Source organism: Euwallacea similis, chromosome 18 (assembly GCF_039881205.1).
Source record: "Euwallacea similis isolate ESF13 chromosome 18, ESF131.1, whole genome shotgun sequence".
Lineage (NCBI taxonomy): Eukaryota > Metazoa > Arthropoda > Insecta > Coleoptera > Curculionidae > Euwallacea > Euwallacea similis.
In genome coordinates, this window is record NC_089626.1 from 411,423 (window position 1) to 438,267 (window position 26,845).

The 26,845-nt window shown below is 36.3% G+C and overlaps 1 protein-coding gene across 3 annotated transcripts in view; it reads left to right on the forward strand.

Annotated features, from left to right (window-relative positions):
• Positions 1-26,845, forward strand: part of PlexA (plexin A) — a 119,588-nt gene that overhangs the window by 79,095 nt on the left and 13,648 nt on the right. For all 3 annotated transcript variants that reach the window (XM_066399088.1, XM_066399091.1, XM_066399089.1), the window contains exons 3-5: positions 21,281-21,463; positions 23,266-23,394; positions 26,115-26,215. In XM_066399088.1, the coding sequence (XP_066255185.1) occupies positions 21,281-21,463; positions 23,266-23,394; positions 26,115-26,215 (413 nt within the window). The remainder of the gene's footprint in view (positions 1-21,280; positions 21,464-23,265; positions 23,395-26,114; positions 26,216-26,845) is intronic.

The window sequence follows — 26,845 nt, forward strand, 5'->3', positions numbered from 1 at the left end:
GATGCAACTGTGACCTTTCTTTGGCTTTCGCACGATGCTGTGACTTGTAGTAAGGTTACTAAGTTCAAACCTACGTGGACATTATTTCAAATTTAGAACAAACAGAATCTGCTTAATTACGGTATTTTGTGTTACGAAACCTTGTTTAGGGAGTGAGGTTTTATTTACTGGAAACACGTTTAATTAAAGTGTAACACAGCATTCCATAATTGGCGAATTGCTTACATGTGCATTAATAATTAGGGTTTTTATAGTATTCAATGTCGGCCGTTGAATGTGGATTTCTTGGGATCCAATCTACAAATTAATTAATTAATTCCAAATTAAAAATCCTTCAAGGGAGAAAAAGTGCTTTATTTGGAAAACCTGGTTGCGTCTTAAAACGATTTTGCTTGCTCTTAAGTAAGAACTCTTTCAGTTTCTTCACTGCAACTCCCACAGTCATGCGACCAGCTCTTCTCAAAGATTCTTAGCTCTATAGGAACTCTTGAACGAAGACTCTTGTTGCACAATTGATTTAGTAGAATTTACTCAATTCCATGGCGTTACAGTCACAAACACTAAATTGTTAATTTAGTGACAAATTAGATTGTTCAAAATGGATTACAAATAATGAGGCTGTTGATTGGATGTTTATTTGGAGTGTTTCACATATCCAGCGAGTTAGCTTAATGTGATATAGTTCAATTTAGAAAATAGAACGAGCGTTATGTATTTTCGAAAAATTGGCGATATATTGACTATATCCATGTTAACTGGTAGCTATAGACATACAGGATGAATTTTTATGGTTAGTGAAGGGAGCTATGAAACTATCGGAGTAACCATCAAGGGGAAAGAATGACCGCATTAAGAAACCAATTTACGGCATAACTCATTTTTCATTTTGAGTTTACAGCTGATTCGTATTTCGACAAAAAAAGTAATTTTTCTTACGTGCTATCATTGGTTTTAGGGAAATTATACAAGCAACAGATCAAACTGATTTTGCCAAATTTCATATTAGAGATGTGCATAAACTCTCTTCTTGCCTGATAGAACTCATAAAACCTAAATTATCTTCTCTTTGGAAAGGTCTTTTTTTAATTTTTCTTATTTTAATACTCATTTATTCTGATTCCTAGCAATTACTTTTCCTCTAAGTAGTTATTATTATTTTAAGGGATGGTAATAAATGGGTTTTAAGAGGGCACTTTCCATTACTGCAAATTACCGTCTCTTTGAAAATAACTAACAATTAAATAATTTCTACCTGTAGACCGGATGATACTAATTATTAACCTGTAAGTTGATCAGTGAAGTTTTGAACAATTTCTATCCATATATTTCAACTGCGGTGGTCCCTGTATCTTTCGTGAGTGCTTAAAAGCAACCAAGTGCACATAACAGCTCCCTTTCGTGGCAACTTGTGAATAGTACAATGGATGCTGGACTAGCAGATTTAGAAGGAAGTTTGATTTTCTTGATTCATTTCCTCACTATTCGGTGTGTTAAATTCGTAAGAATGTTGACAAAGTCTAGTCATAATGATGAGCTCCCACGAATCGAGCTAATGCGAGTCAAAGAACGTCTCTTCGCACCCAGACGCAGGTGACCCAGACTAGTAGCCTAGACCGTGGGAACCAGGCTTTAGAAAGTCATTTACACAAAGCTGCATTAAAAAGACGTGAGAAATCTATATTTTCACCCGATGTCATCCGACGATAATGCAGGAAAGATAATAATTTTACATCAACGTATTCAGGAAAATCCAAGAAAGGTGCCATTTGAGGAAAAACGTCCGTTTGTAAGGCGAAAAGATGGGATAATGTACAACCACATTTTACCTCTGTAAATTTCAAAAAGGCTTTTGATTGCAATGAAACTTGGGCAGTTGAGGGATCCCCGGAAGATGCAAGAGACGACATTAAACGTGTATTTCGTATGTAATACTAAGCGAAGGGTGCGCGGATCAGTGAAAGTCAACGCTCAAGAACTAATCCGATATATTGAAGGATGCAGAGAGAAGTATCCAGAAGTGGGTAACTTCGGGCTGATAAGTTCGTTCTGCGAGGAGAGGTATTTAAAATGTCTTTCTCTAAATACTTATTGTGTTATTAAATGGGAAAGAAAAATAAATCCGATGATAATGATAATTTCCATGATGGCTTTCGTTAATCGGTTTTATTTTATCTATCGTTTGAACGTCATAAAAGTTACAATAGGTTTAGTTTTGAAATCGTGACCGTGCGATGGTTGAGCATTTCTAAAGCTTTGATTTTCATACATAAGAAGCAGACAATATCTAGATATTATCGACTATTCATCGTTCGATTCTTCGCAAGATCTCTCAACACTGACGGGGAAAGGTGTGCTCTTTGCAATTGTGCCTGTGGATGCACAATAAAGAAATAACTGAATTTTAATCCAGTAGGTATCTAATTTCCTGTACCTCTGCGTGACCTGCATTTTTATGGAACTTTTCGAATCTAAAACAAATTGCTTTCTAACTAGGCATAAAATATTTTCCGAAAAAATGCGTCAGTCAGCAAACTTATTTATGACTTGAATAATCTTCGCACATTGAAATTAAGTATGTAGCCGCTTACTGAAAACGGTAATACGTACACTGAAAATGTTAATTTCGGTTCACAAAAACCGGCACATATTGTGGATAAAACATGTTTATTGGGGTCAAAGTTTGGTGTACTGTATGAGAATATTAGATAAGCAATTCCAGCTTATTCACTCCATATCTGTAAAAGTCCTCATTAAAGCTCAATTTATCAAATGAGCGAAATTAGTATATATATGCATTTAACCCGAATTGATAAATTGATTATTGCGAGAACGACAATGCGATATATCGATCGGAGCTATATTATAAGGTCTGTTAGAGCACTTAGTGACCTTTTAGATTAACTCTCTTAAGCTTACACTACAGCTCGGTGGGAGAAACCACCATTCCAAAAACCATATCCTGACTCTGATTACATTTACATTGGGATATCAGAAATTCTGTCGGGGTACTTAATGCAATTGCGAATCCAGAGGCAGCCCCGCAGGATCCTCCAGGATCGAGACCGATTTTTAATTCAGTTTCCCTGGAGATAATTCGAAAACTGAATGGTATGCTATATATTTGTCATTTGTAGCTATACTCCTAATAATTCCGGTCACATTTTTCACTTTCGCTAATTTTCTAAATTTTGTTTGCAATGGAGCGAAGGGAAAACATTTAATTTCAAGGAAGAAGACAATACGCTGCCTCGAGGCTAGAATTTCAAATTATCGAATTCAAATAGCTCTTGACGGTCCAATATCGGGAGAATATTTCGACTAAAGACTCTTGTCATTTTTTGGGTGAGGACGCGAAGCTGTTCGTAATGTAAAGGATAACGTGCAATTTACATTGTGATTAATATTCATTATAGGCAGCAGCCTCTACTTCTTACTCTCCATATCCCTATCGACTGATTCATTAAACTTGACAGCTCTGGATTCCCAAAACGTAAACAAACCAACTTCTACACTCTAAATTTCCAAAGAGCACATTCTCAAGAAACGTCGCAATAATCTGACTTAATAGATCTTTAGAGAAGTTGATTAGAAATATACGTAAATTGTGACTTTTCTCAGTATAAGTCAAGATTTACCGATTCACTTCTAATACACTTGATTTATTAAGTGACTGTGCTGCGGGAAACATAAGAGCTTTTAATACGTATAGGCCTCTTGTAAGGGTCCGTCGTCAAGTTCGAAGCAATAATAAGATAATATGAGAGTAGTGGTTTAGTTTCTCCAGTTAATACGACTTGTGACATGATGACGAAATCAATTTCTTTCCAGCCAGAATCCTCAAATTGTCCTCGAATAATAGAGGAATTCGTTTATACGTAAGTTACATGAAACTGGTTCAAAAGAGGGTTATTTTCAATGGAAGGACGTAACGTTCTAAAGCTTTTTTGGGTGACGTACCACTGTCAGTAATCCGTCTAATATGGAGATTTGTTTAACTCAATGTTGTTGGAGAAAGGTCAGAGCGGGTAGCCTGGACGGCACTAACCGACTCGTGTCGTCCACTCAGACTGTACATCTGAAGGGAATCTCTTGGCACCTTCGTGTATTCCTTCAAGTTTCATTCAGAGTTTAATTATAGGATGTAACAGTAAAACAGAGAGAGAATATTATTTCTAAACTCGGTTTCGGCATCTTTAACCTATTCTTGTACCTTCCAAGAATTGAATTTCTTGCAAAAAGAGGGAATTCCATTAAGGAAATAGATCAACGTTAAACATGGAAATCCACTAAAGTAAAAAGATTTTTAAGCTGCGGTATTTTCTTTATATACTTTATACCTCCAAACCGCTTATCGCCGAAGCAGAAGCCCTTTTGCTTCGGACTATATGCGTAATATCGAACAGGTATACAGGAATTGCAAATAAAAAATGTAAATTTCAAACGGAGGAAAATTCTATTACGTAAACAAACATAAAAAATAAGGATTTTTCTCGGCTTTTTTTACGCTTCCGAAGAAAAAATAAGCGGACATTAATATTTATACTTTGAATTTAAATTCTGATTTTTCCCCGATGGAAGGCGGCGACGAGCCTACTTCCACAAAAAACGCCCGTGATGAGAATCAGCGACAGCTAGGGAGAACTCAATTTAAAAAAGTTCAGTCTTCTTAAGCATTACAAAACCGAATTACAATACGAATTTCTCAGCAGTTCAGAGACTTTTTTTCCGAAAATAAAATACTCTTTTGCTTCTTTTTATTCTATTACTCTGCAAAGATAATTTTATTACTCCTTATCAAATTTTTAATGTCAGTCCTTTTTAATATTATTCCGATACTGAGATTTCAAGTATTCCAGTATCCCAGCAGTATTCCAGTGTATTTAACTCTGCCATTAAATACACTCCATTAAAATCAACATGGAAAATGTCAATATTCAATTAAATCTATATCCATTTACATTGATGGGTATCATGCAGTCTACAATCAATCGTTTTTTTATTAGTTCGCTAGAACGGTGAAACATTATTCGAACGCCTTCGATCGTCCTCAATGTTCTGGAGTTTGTAGAATCTCCTCCTTTCTTCTACCTCCAAACTTTTTCCAGTACCTATTCCCTAAATTTCATTAATTGAAAAATACACAGATATTTGATTTTATAGAACTCATTGTTTAGAGTGGCAAAATATTTCATCTAGTTCAATGAGAAGTGATTTGCTGAAAATACACACACAGAAAATGTGAAAAAATAATTTGAAATAGATTAATTTTATAAAAATAGGAATTTATTTCGTGATTACTTTAGTATTGAGGGACACATTGAATTATTCATATTTTCTGTGGCATATTTGTGATCACAGACATTGTACCTGATGGAAGCGTTGCCGTATGAGTTCAGGATATATCGGATATATCATCATGGAGATATTTCAGGGAGCGATAGTACTCCGTAAAATAATAATAACATGCTAATAGACCTATGATCAAAAATACGCCATTTTCGATGTACAGGGTGGCAAAGTTTCACATTTTTTCTCATTATTTTGCATTTTTCTCGCATACGCTTTAAGTTAAATTTGTGAAATTTCATACACCTATTTTCTTTAAGACTCTCTACAACTAGATGTCAAAATGATTGGTAACTATATACTAAGTGTTATGTCTTTTTGGATCAGATATTATTTTTTGCTTTGTATTCTTTTGGAATACCCTGTATGAATTCTAATAGCAAATTAAATTCTTCTCTCGATTCTTTGGCTCTTCGGTGCCCTGCAGTATTTACGTATCTTTCACCGTTTTGTAGAATTTGCAAAAATCTATGTCAATGCAACTGAAGAACGTAAAGGTAGTAGGGAAAAAAATCATTCAGCTCAATTATCAAGCACCTGAAGCATTTGATGACATTTAATCAAGTTTTGTATAATAAAAATAAATATAAACAAAAAGAAAATTATAAAATTTGTTAAAAATGTGCCAACTATATGTATATATTGAAGCTGGAGCGTTTTTGACCATGGGTCTATTAGAATTTTTGTCGTTTTGGAGAGTACTATCGCTCCCTGAAATATCTCTATGATAATATATTATAGCCTGTATATACCTGTTGTTAGTAAAATCAGAAAACAAACGAGAATAATCAACTTTCCCCTAGTGTAATCATCTTAACATGATATTATACCCATTAAAGATGTTGGCGACTGGCCTTTAATTCCAGCGACACACCCATCCTAGTACAGGCTTTATTCCGTAAAATCATTAACCACATATCAATCCCGCCCAAGATAATAACTGTTAAAAAAATTAATTACCAGCTTTTTTTTTTAAATGTCTTTTTTCTTTCAAGTACGTATTTATGTCGTCTTTAAGCTAAATAGATCCCTGATTTCAGGTAAGCTGCTCTCTTGATGCTTTGCGAGTTTAAACGCTCCTTTACTGGTTATTTTGTGGTAATAATTATTATAGTTCTCATTAATTAATGGATGAATTTCTAAATAACCCGCCTACCGCTTGCTAAAGACCTGTAATGACATAGATGGCTCTTGATTTTTTTCTTTTAATACTGTACAGGTTTTAACAAGACGATGAACTGATAGTTTTTAAAGCCATAAAAAATATAAGAAGAATTAAACGGCAGATTAAATTATAGATTTCTTGGCATTGTTAGTTGTGAGCAATTACAGATTTATCTGGCGTGTCACGAGAAGTTTTTGTTCATTTTTACGCAGGTTGTGACCAATTCACATTCACCCGTCTTTGTGTTTTTTTATGCATTTGTTGTTCAGAGGGCAATAACCAAATTGGGCCGTCTACATTACTTTCGAAACCAGCTAGAAACAGCTTTTATTGTTTTAAAAAAATGCGCTCACTTATCACGGAGAAAGGAGGCTGAAGTATCCAAATACTGCAGCTGGCAATCAGAGGACAATTTCACGTTTTTCCACAACAAATTTCGAAATATTTAATTCGTAAACCACTTTGCTAATGCCAACCACATCTCTAATTAGACTAAAAATTTGAAAGCTTCCGGGCACCTAGGTCTATTCCCATGTGGTTAATGGACCACATTTTCAGTTATCTCTATGGGGAGATGAGACATAACTGGTAGATACCGAAACATGTTTCTGCGAATGAATTAGCAGATGTCAAAACAACTTTACGGACATACAGAAGCTCTGAATAGATTCATGGCCGTAGTTTAACGTGCCGATAAAATGTAATAAAATGATTTTCATTTAAGAACCGCTATACATTATAACGGAGATCATATAGAAATTAAAAGTAAACACAATTCCAAGGAAATTAAACCGTTTTATTACTGAAGCTCTAACCGAACATATTAAATTCCTTCCTAATGCATACATAATTCCTCATAATATTTTTAAGCTTCCCCACGACAATAAGAAACGCTAAAACGAGATCTCGTTTTTTCATAAATCCGTACATTTTTAATTAAACTTCAGGAATAACTATAAAACACCATTCTTATGGGTTGTTTGTCAGATAGTAGATATGAATTATCTTTTTGTGTCTATTGAATTAGTTTCAATTAATATCCAAACCATGGAAATTTCGTCTTCTTCTTGAGTTATCAAACTTGCAGCCCCTTTAAGCCTGTTTGTTAAATAGAGACTTTCGTATATACGAGAAATGCTTAAGTTCCCGGTTGTCTCGAAGTTCTTCAAGTTCTTATTAAACTAATTTGCGAAGAGGACGTGTCTATATGTCTGCGTTAATTCTCCAAATATTCATTTGAGCTGCGATAGAAACTTTCGTCTCTTCCATCTTTTTCCCTAACCTGTAGCTATTTTTCAGTTATTACCAAGAAGCGAAGAAATCCATGAAAGCGAGTGCCACTCGCATTGCTTCGCCCAGTATCTAATTAAAGACACATTTGAAGACATATTCACATGAAGTTTTCCAGAATTTCATCTCCAGAAATACGCTATAGAAAACAATAATTGGAGTCTCCTGCATTTACGGTCTGATAAAAGCTGCTGACAATAGTAATTTTCTATCAGACATCTAGAAATAGAATCCAAATGAAGAAATACGGGTAATTTTCACGAAATATGTCATTTCAAATTCATAATATGCATAGATGGTAACTTCCGAATAAATAACAGGAAAGTTTGTTTCGCTCTGTTTGAGTTTTACCATTGCTATGCATAGCATAGTATTCAGGGTGGTTATTTTACAGTTACGTAAACTATGATTTCAAATCATGTTCGTATTTCAGTGCTTGGTTATTCCAGATTTCCATTTTGATAAAAAAATTAATTGAGAGTATCGACTGCTACAACGTAGTGGTAGGGTAAGTTCCCACGGTACGCGTTTGCATGGACTGAACGTACCAAGGCCGACGCACTGAGTAAAGCGGTTGCGGGTGCGTCGCACCCGACCGAAGCCATTAAATATCAAGCGGTGACTGATTAAAAATTATAATTGAATTCGATTTGAACTGCTCTCAATCTAATAAGAACAATTAAAATTGTTTCAGCAATTGCCTATTATTGCGAAATTTTCTACGTTTGGTGTTAAAGGAAATATGTACAATTGGGGAAATTCCTCCATTGCAACGATAGTTCTTGAAATGTCGATGACAGATCATTTCGATGCATTAATCAAATAATAGATCTGCTTTCGTTATGTACATAAACAATAAAATTTTCTTGCATCAACACCATTAAGTATTTATAGACGTCCCTTGCAATTGAATCAAGAAATGCAAATTGTTATGACGTGGAATTAGTCATTTCGTCACGATAGGAGCACAACTTGTGTTTATTGTTGTTAGAAACATACGTTTCGGCCTTTTAATTTAATGCAGTCAGAAAGGGCTGTAACTCGAATGATTCCACTAAAATTGCACCCACTCGTCCCCTGACTGGAGCCTGTATGTGGACTCTCTCTCCAATAATATCTGAAGGAGTATGGGTCCGAGAATTCGCTCCATAGCCATGGTGAGGGTGCACTAAAAGCAGGTCTTATGGCAAAACAGAAAAGGATTTGCACGTTGCTTAGTTTGCTCCTTGCTGTACTTTGCTTGCCTTTTGAGCATCACGCTTTGACTCCTTATATAATGACATTATTTCGTAGAGCCAGTCCAAAAATTCGGATTTGATACCTCAATTTTTACCGCAGTAGCGTTTATATCCCTAGAGAGATAGCTTCGCCTTTTTGACCAGATTTCTCAAATGGGCTTTCGAGCACAGCGTCTTCCAGTAAAACACACTATCACGCAGAGCATTCTACAGGGTGCTCTTAAATATCATGTACATATGGAAGCGTTTGCGGACCTATGTTTATATGAACATTTGGTTATGAAAGAATCTAAAGAATTACTCCCTTCCCTATGTATATCATGTTAGGGAACACCCTGTGTCTTCTTCTGACAGGTTCGTCCCATATCATCCATAACAATCTTGCTTTCGCAATAACACCACACAAATTCCTTTAATCTGAGCTTAAGCAATTTATGTACTCGAAAAATTAGTTAAATCGTAAATTGGACCAGTGGATGGGTCTTCTAGCATGGTAGGTGTGGCTATGTATAATACGTATGACTTTAGTTTAATTTTAGATTTCTAAAAGGAATAATGATTGTTGCTGGCGCTTAGCATTGTTTTTCATGATTCACTAAAAAGTACGGCAATTTTGCCGTTGTAATACCCCAAAATATCATGAGTTGGCACGTATTAAATTTAGTCATGAAGAGTCACTCACGTCGGAGATTGTGCATCTGGCAATATGCTCAATCTCCTTTGATATTCAATATTGAAAAGTGCTCGCATATTTCTATGGACTCTTGCTTAATCTTCACTACAAGTATTTCTGAACTAACCTGATTCTATTGTTTTCTTTGAATCCTAATTATATTTTAACTAGTAGAGATAATGGTCTATCTCGGTCTTTCCTGTCAATTTATACCTATAATGTAAAACGGCGTTAAAATTGACACCAACTAGACTAGCCATAGATAAATAAAGCCACAGTGTATATTATATCACAGCACACAATGAGCTAATACATATCGTTACAATATGGAAGACGTATGTTCCTTTAATTGACGGAAGTTGAATTATAACGTGGGTGCACCAACTCAAGATTTATGCGATTTTCTATTGTGTTGGTATCATACTTGCCTTCTCTTTATTTGAATTAATCAATTATTAAGTACCGCCGCACATTAAACCATGATGATATTGAAATTGTTAATAAGTTGCGCCAGTGGCGCAAATTCCGAACGATAATTGGCAGCAGTTATACCTTCTTTGAGGCCTGAAGCACAGCCAAAATATGGGTTAAATTCTTAGTTTCCATGGAAATTGTCTTCCAGGTAAAGTTGCCCGTATTTTGTTCCGTTAACTCTAAAGGGGGGTAAGCCTGGAAAGGGTAATAGTTAGGTAAGATAATATAGTAAGGTAAACAAAAAATGCAAAAACAGCTTTATTTTTGGGCGCATTTTGTTTATACGTTAACAAAGCGAATTTACACCACGCACATATTTATATTGACTTTGCAACATTGCTAAAAAGACCTGTTAAATGATTTTATACAAATCGCCCTGATAGCTACTGATGTTAAAAATTATTCTCCAGAGCATATTGTATTTGTGTTTCAATAATGTGGAAAACCTTTTATAGGTAACAAAAGTTTAGCCAGTATAAAATTGTTCAGGAAAAGCACTGAAAAACAATCAGTACTAGTGGAAAATAAAGCCCCGGATTGTAATGCAGAATGCATTTCGGTTGTGATTGTTATTGCCTCGGGCATTTTCAATTTAGTTGAAAATCACACTAAATATGCACCATTTGTCAAAAAGAGCGTTCATTGGAAATCCATAAAACTCCCGGTATAAATTCAGTTAAACAAATTTCCCCTTATTAATAAAAAGGACTTCAAACAAGCTAATAACATACAGTTACCGTCGCTGTTTTAATATTTGTATTTGTAGTGTGTCAATTCGGTGAGAGAAATTTTCTGCAAATTTTTAACCAAATTTACCTTTGAAACTCGTAGAAATTTGGATTGACTTCGTTGCTACAGGGAAAACCAGTGATTATATTTCTCGGGTTTTCACCGCCTTCAACAATTTCATTTACACAACGCTTCGTAAACCTCTATTTGTTTGAATTTAATATTGAAATATAATCAAATACTGCACACCTTGCAGTTTATAAACCTCCAACGACTCCCCTTCACGAGAAAAACAAAGAGGCGCGTTCGTGGACTTGAAGCGATGCGCAGACAGTCAACATCGGTTCGATGTATCGTCGGTAAGCAGGGGTGGGACGCATTGGGGCTGCAGGTAATTTATCAGAAACTGATTAATTTGTAATGCCTTTTCGGTTTTTTCATCAGACTTATTTTTGGCAATACTCGGAGCGAACCTGGTGGGTGGTTACCTGAGGTTTTCCATTAAAAAAGCAATATTTTAATGAAAACCGTTAAGTCTAATAAAAGTAAAACCGAAGTCCATTTAGCCGATCAACATTATTTTGAAATGTCCCTTTTAAGAACTTTGAAAATTTATAGGTAAAGTTTACTATAATAAAGGGCAAAGTATTACTACCCTATTCCGAAATTTCCTTGGTGTGGGTTCATATAACTAAATATTTGACGGAGTAATTATGATTTATTCAGGCAAGTTAGGGGACGAGGGCGATATTTTCCCGCCCCTGCAAGTGGATAAATTTCTCGCCTGAAGTTTTTTTTTTGGTTTGGGGTTAGATCTTTGAAAAGAAAGACTCGCACTAACAAGTTCTGCTGTATCAGGAGGGTGACGAACGCCGAACTCTTGTTTCGTTGTAACAATTAGCAATATATCTTGCCAAAGTTTAGATCGTGCGGAAAGGGGATAATTTCAGCACATAAATATTTGTCTCCCTTTCTCCTGAATAACAATTTCACGTAACAACATTCTTAAGCATCTTCTGCTGGATATCAAACAAGGGACAATAGTCATCGCCTCCAAGTGCCTTGCCACTGACCTGGCCTGGCCCTTGCACTAGTGCCACTCAGATTGGGATTACAAAGAAGCTGCCGATTAATATCCAGATATGAAGCTTAGTTTGAGTGCTATTTGCTCGATATAAATTCTGGCTGTTTTCAACTTCCTAAACGGTGGTAGTCTGGTGTTGATTTATAATCGCACTTGTATCCTGTAGCACGATTAAAACTTTGCTGTGTATTAAATTCCTGTTAAATAATTGCTCCGCAAAAAGAAGATCGTTGGTAGGGAGTATGCCAGAGTGAAATATGTTGGCTAAAGTTTTTGCCCATCTCTTGAGATTTGTATTAATATCCTTATGCCCTTTGAGCGTTTCTTGCGATACTGCGATAGAAATGGCCCAGAATGGCTGTGGCTCCTAAAATCATAATTATGGGACTTTTGATGACGTTTTGATACGCCAAAGAGAATTTAATGCCTTGAAGTGATATTAAGATACTATTTAGGAAAGAATAACGGGCTAGAAGATATGTGGTTTCGAGAAAATTGAATGAAAACAAGACGTAAGAAGCAGGAATAATATGTTGTACGTCTCTTTGAAATAGGTTATATTCAGTAGCACGAAGCGATGTTATTCTTCCAGATATTGATCGAAGTGGATTAAATTAAGAAAACCCTTTGGTTCAAACGGTGTAAACTGCATTCACGGATTCTTCGGAAGCACTTGTGAGCGCCGGTCAAATGCCCAGTAATAACTGAACCAACTTTTCTCAATTATTGGCGTATCTACCTACACACAGCCTGCAAACGTCTTTCGCATTTCTCAATTCCTTATTTCTGACGTAATTCAAGATTAATAGGTTAGTACAGTACAGGTTAGAGTAGAGTTAGTTGTACAATCACAACTGGGATATCAGAATTGAAACCTAGCTTAAACATATTTTTCTTCGAACAGTGCAGGCTTTAGCCCGCAGCGCTGTTCACTATCGCAGTTTCTTTAAATCCATTTCCGAAAATACCTCCAGAGGCAAATATTGCCATTACGCAAAACTGCATGCACTAATTACACTGGAAATTGCCCTGCGACATTAGTCTGTTAACTTGTCACCATTTCTTTGCCTCTACTTTCCTTATTAGCCACCGGAGACCAATCCAACACTGACCATCGCTCCTGAACCGATCAATCTCTCTCGTGCACAGGACTCCGTGGAAAACTATTCCCGGCTACTCCATTTCTATGATGAATTATAGACTCCTTTCCTAAACTGCATCTAAAGTTCTCGTTATAGTAATGTCAGGTCTTATAAACTGATTCAAGACATAATAAGTTTCATTATAATCTCGATCAAAGTTTCTTCCAAAAATCCTGCTTTTGATTTTTTTTCGTCCAACACCTGACCTGCGGACATAAATCAATAGAGATTGGACCAGATGCCAGTTAAAAAATAATAATTTATCAATTTTTCATATTTCTATGTGAAAATACATTCATCATTCACTGCTTACGTAATTACTTCCAAATCAACACACTTGTTTTTCCGTTTCAAATGGATTCGATCAATATTTCGCAATCAGTGTAGCATTCCATCTTTGTGGATTAATGCTCGGTTAAACATGGTTAGTTCGGGTTAGGAATAAATAATTTTTATGTCTCATGCGCATTTCTATCGCGTAGAGAATGAATTTTATCTTTCATGCGCATTGTTATTGGGTAGGGAATAAACTTTGTCTCTCATGAACATTCCTAGGGAATTGCTTGAATCATGGAGGTTTGTTTGTCAAAGACAGAAAAACGTCCAAGAGATTTAAAGGAGTTTGATGATGTTCATTTATCGATAATAGGAAGCTTTTGGTGGGATTACTGTTTGGTTCACCAAGCACAGTAACACTGAATGGAGAGTGAAAGAAATGATGAAGTGATAATCCCAAAGAAAATTATGCATGTGGGCAACGAAGAAACTGTAGAAAATTTTCTGGATAACTGCCCAGCAGCTGAAGGACTGGGGCACTAGGCAACCAAATCGGGTCACTGGACTTGACAAAATTCTTCCCAATCAACTTCCTCATTCAGAGGCTGGACCTCCTCAGATAAGTATGGTTCAGAGAATAGATCTGAAAGTTTCAGTGCAAGTCAAAACACCCACTGAAAACAAAGTTTAAATCTAATATGAACGGCTCATGGTTCCAATAATTTAGTGCGATGGAAATTAATGACAACAGGCCTGATTAGGACCTTTTGTGCAGCTAACCTAGACCTACATCAGTCATTCCTTCTCATGGAAGCAAGATAATGAAACCTGGTACAAGAAATCGACTCCCACACAGAGAATCTCCTTGAGCGAATGTTTATCTACGTAATCCAGAGGAAACTAACTTTATCCAGTCGTGTTGCTTCAATGTGAAGTGAGACCTGTGAGGGATGATTCTGGTATTTATTGGTAATCACTAGATATCCCACAAGTTATATTTTCTTTGTGCTGTTTTCAAATTCGTGATCAATATTAAATATGAATTCATAAATTTTCAATTTGGATCACCGGTATGTTTTAATTTTCCCCAGGAACTTACAAGTAATTTTACGAAATTACATGGTGAGAGATTCTACGGGAACTCCTTATAATTACAATGGCTAAAATAGCAGCTGCTACCTACTAGTGTTTTTATTAATGTATTACTTCTGATTAAAAATTCATTCTTCGATCGTTCAGCTCTCCATCAAGGTTTAAAAACATAATAATCATGTTTAAAAATATAATGCAGCCTTCAAATTGAAACGCTTTAGGGAAATTTCACATGAGGACTCGTCGCACCATTCCGTTCTTTAGAATAAGAAAAATTTATGTATTTCAAAAATCACATCACAACTATGATTCATGGGAATTAACGGAAAATTCAGCTTATAATAAGCTATATAAAGACATGTTGGGTGTTCAATAAAGCGTTTATAGGAAATTAATGGGTGGTGCACGTTCAGTAACTGTTTCTGAAGTCGGGCTCCGCTGTAAAAAATATTTTTAGACTTTATGATTTATTGATGATTAGAATGATTTTAAATAAATTCAGAATATATCCCAAAGCTATTAGTCGTGGTAGCATTATAAAATTGCTTCTCGAGATAATTCGAATGCCACACTTTTGACCGGACCATCAGCATTAATGGTTTGCTGTTCATGTATTTAACTAATTGCTGAACAAATTTTCCTGTTAAAAAGTTTAAATTAGGAAAGTAACGTTTCAATCTTGGTAAAGAAAACGAAATCGAAACCCAGCTGCATCAGAGATTTTTCTCGCGTAAATAAGAATGTATGCGATCTCTAGAAATCCCCTTTTGTGGGGAATAAACATTCAAGCGTAAAATCAGCTTTAAATTGATGGATATACTGGAAAGTTTGAATAAGTACCTTTTTATTTTCCAGTCTTCGTTAATTTTTTATTTGAAAGATCTGCAGGGAGTGCGGAATTTTAAAGAAAGGTAAAAAGGCAGTGGCTTTTATCATTAAAGTTCAAACCTTTTCCAGGCCTAGGGTGCATGCATTTCGCTCCATCTCATTATATGGAGCAGAAAAAGTTAACGACTATTCTCTCTTCAGAAACATATGACGGTTAAAGAACGCTTAAATGCGACACGAAAAAGTACGTTTACCCTAAATTTCGGATTGTAGTAATTTTTGTTCGGTCACGTCTCACCGTAAAACGTTCCTGTATAAAATATGCCGATTCGGTCTTCGGTTTGTCGGGAACTTTCTAAGACATTTTCTATGATTTCTCCTCATTTTCAGTCCAGTTAATACTCGAAACATATAGATTTACGCCTTGTAAGTGCTGCATTTACTTCCTTTTCTCAACAACCCTTATCCAACTCGAAAACGATTCCCTAGAAATATTTAGAAAAAGAAAACGACACGTCACCCTATGCTCCCATACGGCTTTAACTAGGGGATATCCCCCTTAAACAGCCTTTTTCCTTTCCCGTTTATTAAATAGCTTTCTTGAGTTTTGGGGAAATTCGGGGAAGCTGTTTCGCTTTATTACAGCGGCTTATAATTACTCATCCTTGAATTTTCACTTGTAATGCCTTGAATTCGAATTATTTTAGGAAATTGTATAAATTTTAGAAATTTCACGTTTGGGGAGAAAGTTTGGCTTTAAATCTTTTCGAGTAATCCAATAAATGTGATGGTTTTAAATTATCATGGATGGAATATGCTTATGATTTTTCAATGTTCGATGTGTTCCTACCTGATTATTACACACCTATCTGACTCCAATTTCTGATTTACAAATGTAACTTCGGAAAATCGTTGATCAGCGATACACAACAAAATCGGTAAATTCACGTCCAACTGAATATATCCAACCTTAAGAAATTTCGAATTTAACTAAGCTAAATTAAATTCAAGAATTCCATTTTGACTAAATCTCAAATATATTATTGCGATTTCGAGATTTACTAGATTCCAGGACACTTCCTTTTACGTAAAACACTGATTGTTAAACTAACACATAATCATAACTACAATGCCTTCTCATAGTCCACTTTTAACGTTTGTTTGAAGAGTTAGTTCCATTCCAATCCATTGTCTGTACCGCACCTCCTCTCCTTATCAAGTGAAACTGGAACAAATCCGAAGACTACGCGCTTAAATACTGAGCTAGCTACGGCCTCATTGGTTGACATTAGACTTGTGCGCAGTTAACCAGCACCAGTACTGCGTATTGCTGGTTGCCAGACTGGAATGACGTCGGAATTCGGTTTACTGAAGCGCCTGGATTGCTTCCGTTGAAGATGGTCTAAAAACTATGACCTTGTAAACTCAGGCAAACCATTGAAAAGTCGATGGGTGTAGACCCCAGTGAATTGCATATTAGGCAAATTGAACTCTGTACGTCAAGGATTCTGCGGTTAGAGGATTTTCCTCCTTCTTTGGGTCTATGTATATAGCCAAAACACTTCGATTACCGAATAATTCCCAAACTTCTCGCGCAGTTTGTTTGCTCAGATATTAATCACCATGACTCACGGGTATGGCATGTTCTCATAGGACTAGTTGTCGCCGAGGGTAATAGGTAGATCGAAATTCATCGGCATATTCGCTCGGATTTATTAAACAGCTCTAAAATATAGAACGTGATAAGAAACGAAATTAAAATATTTATATCGAAATAGAAAAACTTAGATTGCTTTTCTGCAATTGAGAGCTTGAAAAATCGAGCCACGCGTGCTAGTGTTAGAGTAGAAGTAACTCAACACTTTTTAACGATGGACTGATGCAATTTTTACCTGATTCTATCATCTAAACTTTTTTAACAGCAGGATATTTTATGTTTTATTTTGTCTCCTTCTAATTCGTATCTAAGCTACCAATCTCCTGCAAAAAATCAAGACGTGCATTCAGTCAATATCAATTGCAAATCATGTAATAAAACAGGAGTTTAATAATGTCCCCATTTTTCAATGCAAAAAAAAACGTTTGCTGCGGTCGTATGGTCGTTTTCGTTGTTCGCAGGAATTAGAAGTGTTGAAATATGGACTTTTCTCCTTTTGGTATCTATTGAATCGCAGGTGGTTAATTTTTAAAATGCAAAGTACGTATAATTCGAAGCACTTTTTGCCAGTTTCCTGTTCTTCGTTTTTATGTCCAGTTCTTCCAATTACTCTCCTATAATCAAAGCAATTCCGTGGTCGTTTCATTACGACGGACATTTATTATCATTCGGGCTGAAAACAAAGGTCCGGTTTCCTTTACCTGAACCCTGAAATATTTCATAACCTCGCCTTGTGCGTGTCGAATAGATGAATTCTTCGGGGGGAATTCGCTGTAATTGGAATTCACTTTACGTACCAAGTTGCAATTTTCCACTCGGTCCAGATTCAAGGGAAATTGTTAAAATCACCGTTCTGAGGAATATTGTCCTAAGATCCAAATCTTGGATTTAAAAATATGTTTCTGCCCAAAGACCATCTCTTTATATTCTTTAACATTCTGGCTGAGACACACAGGCACCTAAATTTAATCAGCGAGCATATTCCACGTCTGGCTAAAATTTAGAGTGAAATTTTGCACCAGCCACCCATCGATTATAGAAAATTAGTATTGACTATCACGAGGACCGTAAGCCTCTTACCTCAATTTAAAAATTCGTTTCACACGATCTAGAGATGCGAGGTGTAACCGCTTTGGCCTAAAATGGGCATTATAGTAAATTTTACAGTAAATTAGCTATTAATAAATCTATAAGCATGGCAAGGTCAATCAACAGGATTAAATTATAACACTTCTAACGGATAACGCTAATTTTACGCAAGAACCAATTTCAGTTTCTTTTTCGCGTCGACAGCAGTGAAAGTTCGTCGTCAATTGGCTGTGTGAAAATAAACTTTTTTCAGGTTTCGAGTCGATCAAAAGGAATTAAACGTGATAAAATAGTTAATGTATCAGATCAGGCAAATATGTCGGCAATGTAGCACCGTGGAAGTTTTAGAAATTAAGTTTTTATGCACCTCTCTTTTACCGTCTAATGGGTGGCCTGAAAGATTTACCTGCATATTTTCGTGGAAGTCTTTCGCCCTTTCAAAATATGAATTTTGCAAACTGAATTAAATTCTAAGCTCTCGCCTGATACTTCCAGGAGTACTCTTAAACGAGAATATTACAACTCACCACGCTGCCTATTCAAGATTAATTAAAACTTTAATGTGTAGAAGAATGAAATTTGCAATTTAAGGAACGCTTACTTGTTTTCAGTTCAAAGCTACATTTTACGTATAGCCGTATTTCGTTGGGTCCTAAAGGTCGTTCGTCATTCCTGAAATTATCGTCGTTGCAGCTCGTAGTGCACAATTGGAAGGCTTTAAAATTCTGTGTCTGTTCTTAGTTATTCTTGTAAATGTTCGGCATTTTTTCATAAGAAGAAAATGATAAACGTTAAAAAAGTGATTTTGGGTGTTTTCAAACAAAGGCACGGATATTCCGAGAAAATATGGAGGGTGTGCCATCTTAAAAAATCCCCACAAAACGCAGGCTGCACCTGCCACGACTTTCTGCTGGTCATCCGCAGGCGGTTGTGGTCAATCCCAGTCACAAGAACGCCCACCTCTTGGTCTAGAGAAAATCACTTAAAATATCCACAAACAAACCCGGCCTTTTTGCGTAGCAACTAATAGTGCTGTACAGTCACACGTAGCGTCTGTTTTGGCATTGTCTTGTAGTTTTATTTGGCTCAAACGAGGGGACAGGCAAAAGCGTTGGATTCGAATAATTAAATTAAAACATTATGGAGAGAAAGAATTAATGGGAAAAAGGATACTGAAAAATTTGTTTCTCTAACAAAACCAGCCAAGCGAGTTACTTGTGCACCCAAACTGATGAAAGTTGGAACTAGCATCGAGACGTCTACACTTAAAAGGTTTGGAACTCGTTTCCCTCGATTTTCGTTTCACATCTCACAAGGGGTCACACCCCAAGAACGCACCCTCATAATTTTTCAAAAAAGTGGTTTGCGCGGCTGCAGTATATTTATGTTAATTACAGAATCGATCGTTAAGTTGAAATGCAATTGTTTGCTCTGACGGGAGATTTTTAGCAGAATTACTGTCCGGACAAGAAAATTTGGAACACCTTGTATGCGTATTCTCTAAACCAGCTCTCATAAGAAACGTATACTTGTTTCCAGTTGAAAGTTACGTTTTACATATTGCCTTACTTTGTTGAGTCGTAAAGGTCATTCGTATTCCCGGAAATTTTCGTCGGTGCAGCTTAAAAGACCATTATTGATGACTTCTTCCAGAAATGGAAAATGTGACCGAGAAGTCTCTTTTATTTTCAATAAATATTTCCTACTTTTTGTTTCCAAAGCAATTTGTTATACGTTAGTGGACATGTAAGCTGTGATGCGATGTAATGGGTTATCCTATTAAAATAATTATTTTGGTACTTATTTTTTTACCAATAAAGCACTTTAAAACAAAATTTAATACCCAACTGTAGTGGACGAATATCAAGTGCTTGTTGAATTTGATTGAAAATGAGCGTATAGAAGGATTAAAATTAAAACCTGTCTCATTTTGATTATAAGCCATTGATCGCATTTTTTGTATAGAAATATTAATTTAAGAGAGAAAATCTGGCTTAAAATTTTGAAAAAACCAAAATGATGCATAAAAACGTTTTGTTTAAACTTTCACGTTAAACGAAAAAAATAATAATAAAATTGGGGAGGGAGGGGAGTGGTTCTGCGCTCAAACACAGAGTCGAGTCGAGAGATCTCTTAAATAATATAGCAGAGCTCAGGTTTATGTCCTAGAAAAAGTAGCGGATATTTCCTAGACAACAAAGCAATAACAGACACATATGTTAATATCTTTTTATGTTATAACAGTCATCTACATGCTCCTGGAAAATAAAGAACTGTGAATATGAAATTGCTCCCTCTTATTTGTTGTCAAGGTAGAGCAGACTCGACTTCAATTAATAAATGATGGCAATGCAAAGTCTCATTAAATGATCCAAATTCTATGAATTTCGCAATAAATCTGAATAGTTCCTCTCTGTTTCCTTACCTGCTACAATAATATCTTGACCTCAAAATCCGGGCAGGGCCGTGAGGCAATTTCACCTCCTCTGTATAACTTCTTAGAGTTAGTGAGACAACTTTATAGGGCAATTTCCTCGCGATGGTTTGTAATTTAATTTTACTTAAACTCTCCTTATTTCAGGTTTAGGAAACAAATTGTGACTGTGTGTTTCTTAAAATAAGTGCCCACGACACTCTTTTCGAAATGGTTTTTATACAAAATACGTATCCACAGGTTCAATCAAAGGCATTGCCCCTAGCAGGCCTATTCGGCCAGGTCGAAAAAGGACTTCAACCTAAGTGTCTGGGAGAGTGTTTAAATGGGCACATTACATTTATACCCTCAAGAATTTTCTTTATTTAAAAAGATTAATTAACCAGGTAAAAAGTTTAAAAGGAGGATGGAAGATGACTCGAGGTACAATTTTACATCTCGCAAATCGAAATATATTGCAAGTCAGTAAAGGTTTAATGATATATATAATGGAAATTGTACCCTCTTTTTTCTCGTACAGGAAAGTGCCTACATCCTTTCATTGAGGATTTTTTCTTCGAAAGATCTATGGTTTGTTAACTGTAACTTGAAGATACGTTATAACGCGGTTGATGAATGTGCTACACATATGAATTTGAAGGATCGACCATTTCCAACTTGAAACTTGTGGTAATTTACAGCATCTCCATCAATTAGCTTGCACACTTGTATACTTGAGGCAATTAATCCTTTCATTTTATTAATTCCTATGTGTTCTTTCCAGAAATTACAGTCAATTGGAGAAGACTTCTGCGGATTAGACGTCAACACCCCTCTCGGAGGAGAGCAGGCCGTCTCTGCAATTCCGGTTCTGACTTTCGGTACCAGATTGACTGCTGTTGTCGCCACTTCCACTGGAGATTTCACTGTGGTTTTCATTGGAACCAGCACAGGACACCTGAAAAAGGTACGATAGTTTTGCTAAGCTCGTCTTGATAATTGAAGCACAAAATCGCCGCTCGGGCTACAATTGCTATAGTTTTCGAGAGATTTAACCGTACGTAATTTTCAGAACTACTGGTGCTTCGTTTAATTATAAGAGTAATCCCATAATCCCATAAGAACTATCTTATTTCTAAAGGCCTCTCCGGCTACACTTTGGGCAGTAAAAGGGCAAAATTTTTTATTACCCTGTATGAGCCATGCTCCACGTGCCCCAGACGCCAAATTTTACCCTCCAAAAATGCTATCGTTCCTGTCAAAGCACCTAACTCCTCTTTGCCTCGACTCACACTTGCCTTAATGGTTCTTCGCAATTGCACGTTACAGATCAACATCAACATCAAAACCAATGTCGATCTGAATACCAGATAAGCAACCATTACACATAATCTTGTAATCGGTGACACGCAATCACATTGGCTTCTTTAAATAATAATCGGATTTTAAATTTTAGCTGAAATCTATTGGAACGAGATCATGAAACCGGATGTTCTGTAAATTTGATACAAATTATGTTTTGGGCCGCCCGATTGTGACCAAAAGGACGGTCATTTGCAGTCCGTTCCCGTGATAAATCGACTCGCTAAAAGTAGAAAGATCTAGTTTTTGCAAAAAACGTCTCATTTGTCGATGCCATATTTGAAATCCGACGTTTCGATTTTTTGTCAACCATCATCAACTTTTCTGACCTCTGACCTTGTCGTTCTGTGAAAGTAATCGGAATTTTTCAAACTTCGAAATGGCACACTCTCGGACTCAGAATTCCGCGACTTTTCTATCAACTTAACCGCCCTCGTGTCTTTTACGGGTACCGGGATCCTCATAGTTGAGCTCTAGAAACGGACCCCCGACCTGTGTACGTATGCGCTGAAGGCGTCTGCAAAATCCAGAATTTCCGGAAATGTTATCCGGAATAATTCCGATTAAAACTACCGGGGGTAGAATTTTTTAAGTTATCTGCTGGACGTGCCTCATGGAATATTGAATTTGAGAATGCCAGAACATCACACCTTCTAAGAGGACACAAACGTCGAATGGCGAGAACAAATCGTATAAATCTCTTTGTTTAAGCGTGCGAGGCTGGATCGACTGGTTTACTCCGATATGTCGCTGTCGAGCTTGAAGCGATTGGGGCTCGAAGCAATTGATACTTTGATAATTAGTCGGCTCTGTGTGATATCTCGAGATGTGGATTTGTTCTGGATTTACCCCAGGCGAAGATTTGCGACGAATCGCCCCTTGTTGAATCTGAACTTCGACCTCCGTAAACGAAAAAGTAAAATTGTTTCCATTGCATTTCGTGTAGAAAATAGATTATCAGATGTGTTACGTCAAGCTATCGGAAGACAGTGAAATTAATATAAATTTCAGGGAAAAGCGATGGTAACCTTTTCGGTTTGCGGATTTGGTCGCACAAATGCTGTGGCTCTGGGATAAACTCCTTGTACCATGCAGTGCGCAATCAAATATGCATATTTCCCGACGATATCTCTATGAGCGACGAGAGATTTATTTTCAAATTTTGTATGCCATTTTATAAACCTTTAAAAGTGTAAACATTAATAGCAAAATTGTCAGTTTTCCGACATCCAACAATTTGTAAAAAGCCCTCAACGTCACGTATTACACATGGATTCCTATATTATTTCGTATACAGTGCAACCCTTTAATGTTTTTTTAATGTCACTTTTGGGCTCATTTAAAACGCAGTGATAAAATGTTGGTCTTGTATTATAACAATTCAATTTAAAGTCGGTTTCTTTCTAGGTCGTCGTGGAATCGCAGTCGTCCGCTTTGGAATACGGAGATATCATTGTGGAGGAGGGATCTCCAGTGAATCAGGACTTATATTTTGACTCTCAACTCATGCACTTGTATGTGGTGACTGAGAGGAAGGTAAGCTCGTAGTCTGCCAAATTAACATGATGTATCTGCTATTAGGCGATCTTCAATCGATGTTAGACAGGGCAGTTAAAAATAAATTATACATTGTATTGAGTGCTCCTATAGTCCCTGCAAACACTTCCTGACGGTTCTAAAGCATTCGCAAGAATTATTTAGCAACTTCAAACATCGGGCAGAGTTTAAAATCCAACTCGTGTGCATCGCTAAACTCCTAAATAATTGTCTGTCTAACGCTTTGAAACAAAAAGAAGAATCATTATTTTCGTTTGATATTTTACCCACATTCACATATATTTGAAGACTTTGAAGATTGTTTTTGTTAGAGAACCGAGTCAAAGGAAATATCTGTTATTTCAAAAAACACCTAAAGGGGAAGTGAACCCATATTTAGAGTGTAAGTTTCCGATCAATGCTTTAGGTAATTATTTGCAAGGGGGAAGCACCCAATCAGTTGATAATTGGTTTCAGCATTTCTTTTACATTGCGGAATATTGATGGTTGAGTGATGGAGATTTTCAAGTTTTTTTTAAGTGGATGTGAGTGAGATGTTGAATGCGGACGCCGTAAATCCCTGGAGGTGCCCCGAAAAATTAAGGAGGGGAAAAACAACATGGAAAAATCGATGAATTCTTTGTATGATGAACGACGTTCAATTTATATTAATTTAAACCCTGAAGGGAGCCTTTAAGGCTACAAGAATTTACCCCGTCATGGAGCATTTAAAACACGCCAATGCCAAAAACTTACAATACTGAATTTAGTTGATGTGACGGAGTCACCATTTTCAATGCTGCTAGTTTTCGGTCTTGGCTCCATTTAAAGGCCTCATGATAGAAGGGATCTTCTCTGAATCTCAAAAAATGAGTTTTTAGTCGGTCCACTAGACATGTCTCCAAAAAAAAAAATCGAGAAAGTTCTACTAATTTTTCTCCTATAGTTAATTAATGGTATTTCCTACATGAACATCTCAATGTGCGCACCCTGTGCAAGTAAAAAGTTCCCTCATTCGTGCGTTAGTAGAAATTCCTCGATGGAGATATACCTTATTAGGAATGTATGGTTGCAAAATGTACCTTCCCGCACGTGAATATAAAAAATTCACTTTTTCTACATACTGACTGGTCAGGGCAGAAATTTAGCTTCTGGAAAATATATGGGCACTTCCACGTTGAAATTTTTCAACTGGGAATTTACGTTTTAGAGAAGTTCGAACGCGTTGAAATTGATATTTCTGGAAAAAGTAATTCCGCATTAAACCCTTACTTTTTATTGAATGTACGTGTACGTTAATTACTTTATCGTACACGGAATAATAAGAAAATCTAATGATATTCGTGTGAGGGTACGTTATCGCACAGACTTATCTCGATGTAAATGCGCGGGTACTTCAGCATTAAAATTTGCCCTTTTTCAGCAAAAATAGGCGTAAATCGTTATAGAGATTGATTTCCATGTGACGAACTCTTTCCATGAGCACAGACATGATTTTAATGAGCAATATTCGAGTACGCCAACTTCTGATCACATAACGTTCCAGTAAGTGTATGGGCACGTCAATGTAGAAAATTCACTTTTTCTATTACCTGCGGGCATGCACCATAGAAATTCAAATATGCGGAGAATGTGAGGGTGAACTAACATTGAAAATCGACATTTTATGAATTAAACGGGTATGTTAGCGTATAGACCTTTGCCCTGATAGGTGTACACGGTATGGAAAGCAGGAGCATTCTAGGGCGGTTTCCTTAAAGTCGATTTGTCATTCAGAGTTCTCTGTTTACTCGAGAATATTGAAAGAATAGAAGCATTCTCTTGTACTCTACCACCGACTATAAATAGAATACTTTCATAAACACCGCCTCCCTTATTTAGGTCAACAGGATTATCGAAATAATTTTTTGTCTTCTTCGTTACAAGGTTTTTGTGAAAACAAACATGAATATTTAACTTAGGATGTCCAGGCCGAATTTCCATAAAATTTACATTCTCGTTGCTGTTTACTTTTTTATGAAATCTACTAAGTAACGCGGGGATTACAGTAAAAATGTAAAAAAAACACACATATTATCATAATGCCGTATAAAATATTAAATTTTTACGAGGAATATTGGAAAAATGTCTCGAATTCCGGGAAAATATTATGAATGTACGTATTTATTATTTAGCATTAAAGGAAAAATGTAGAGGGGTATGAGTTAATGCACGGATAATAATGATCTAATCCGACATATTATGAACACCACTTTAAAGGGAATATTTCGGAAAAGTCGGTAATTGTTTCATACGAATAACATGAGACCGTTTCATAAGAAACAGGTGGTATATTCAACAAACTCTCATTTAATTCGGAAGTTGTATGCCCCGATTTCCTAGTTCCTGTCCTTACAACTTTCATACTTACGCCGACTTGAAATGGTGCTTAGCTGAAATTATATGAATCCAAACCTGAATTATTCATGAAGTTCTTCAAATTCGCTTTCTTCACCATTTTTCATTTTAATTTTCAAATAATGCATGTGTATTATGTTAGTTCTGTTCCACATACAATAGAAGGATATCATTCTTTATAACCCAGAGCGTGCCACAAGAGCAACGTAATATTTCCCTTTTCTGACTGGAAAATAAGCCAATGTAGGACTGGCTCTATAACTCTATAACGTATTAACTGTCTAGCAAATGCGGGGAATTTAAATAATTTTTTCTCGTTTCAGGTTTCCAAAGTAAAAGTGCAAGAGTGCGCGGTCTACAGGAACTGCATGGATTGCTTGGGCGTAAAAGACCCCTACTGCGGATGGTGTTCTTTAGAAAACAAGTAAGTCTCGCTCTTTCAAAGGAGCCAATAAAACTGAAATCGTAAATAATAGAAATTGCGTGTTTCGTTTTCTGATAAGTCCGATGGTATTGATTGGGTTATTGTTTATTGTTGACTTCGCATCATTCGACCCCTCTTTAATCCGTTTTAGATCCGACCCTGGAGGAGCAAATTTTCATTTTATCGCACGGGCAATAATTTCCCAGTTTAAGTGGAACCGGGTTCGTAGCAAGTAAACAGGCTTTTGTAAAGGTGGAAGCTCTTTAATATCTATCCTGGTTATTGATTCTCATTTTGGACGATATTTATTAGGATTTAAAAAGCCTCCTTTCAAGCCGGAAAACTTTTAACTGGATTATTTGACACCAAATTTAATTTAAAAAGTTCCTTTGCCAGCGGCACAAATACGAGACATAACTCAAACTCTTAAAACAGTTGTCAGGCAGTTTGTTTTGCGGAAAGAGTTGTAAGGCACGCATGGAAAGAATGCAGCTTTTAAGGACACGTAATGGATGTGCTGACAAAAATAAGCATATTACTCGGTATTGCTGCCCTTATTAAGGGACTTTAGTTTTTCTGGAAAATCGTTATTACACGCACTACAGCAAAACAACAAAAAATTCCTGCCAT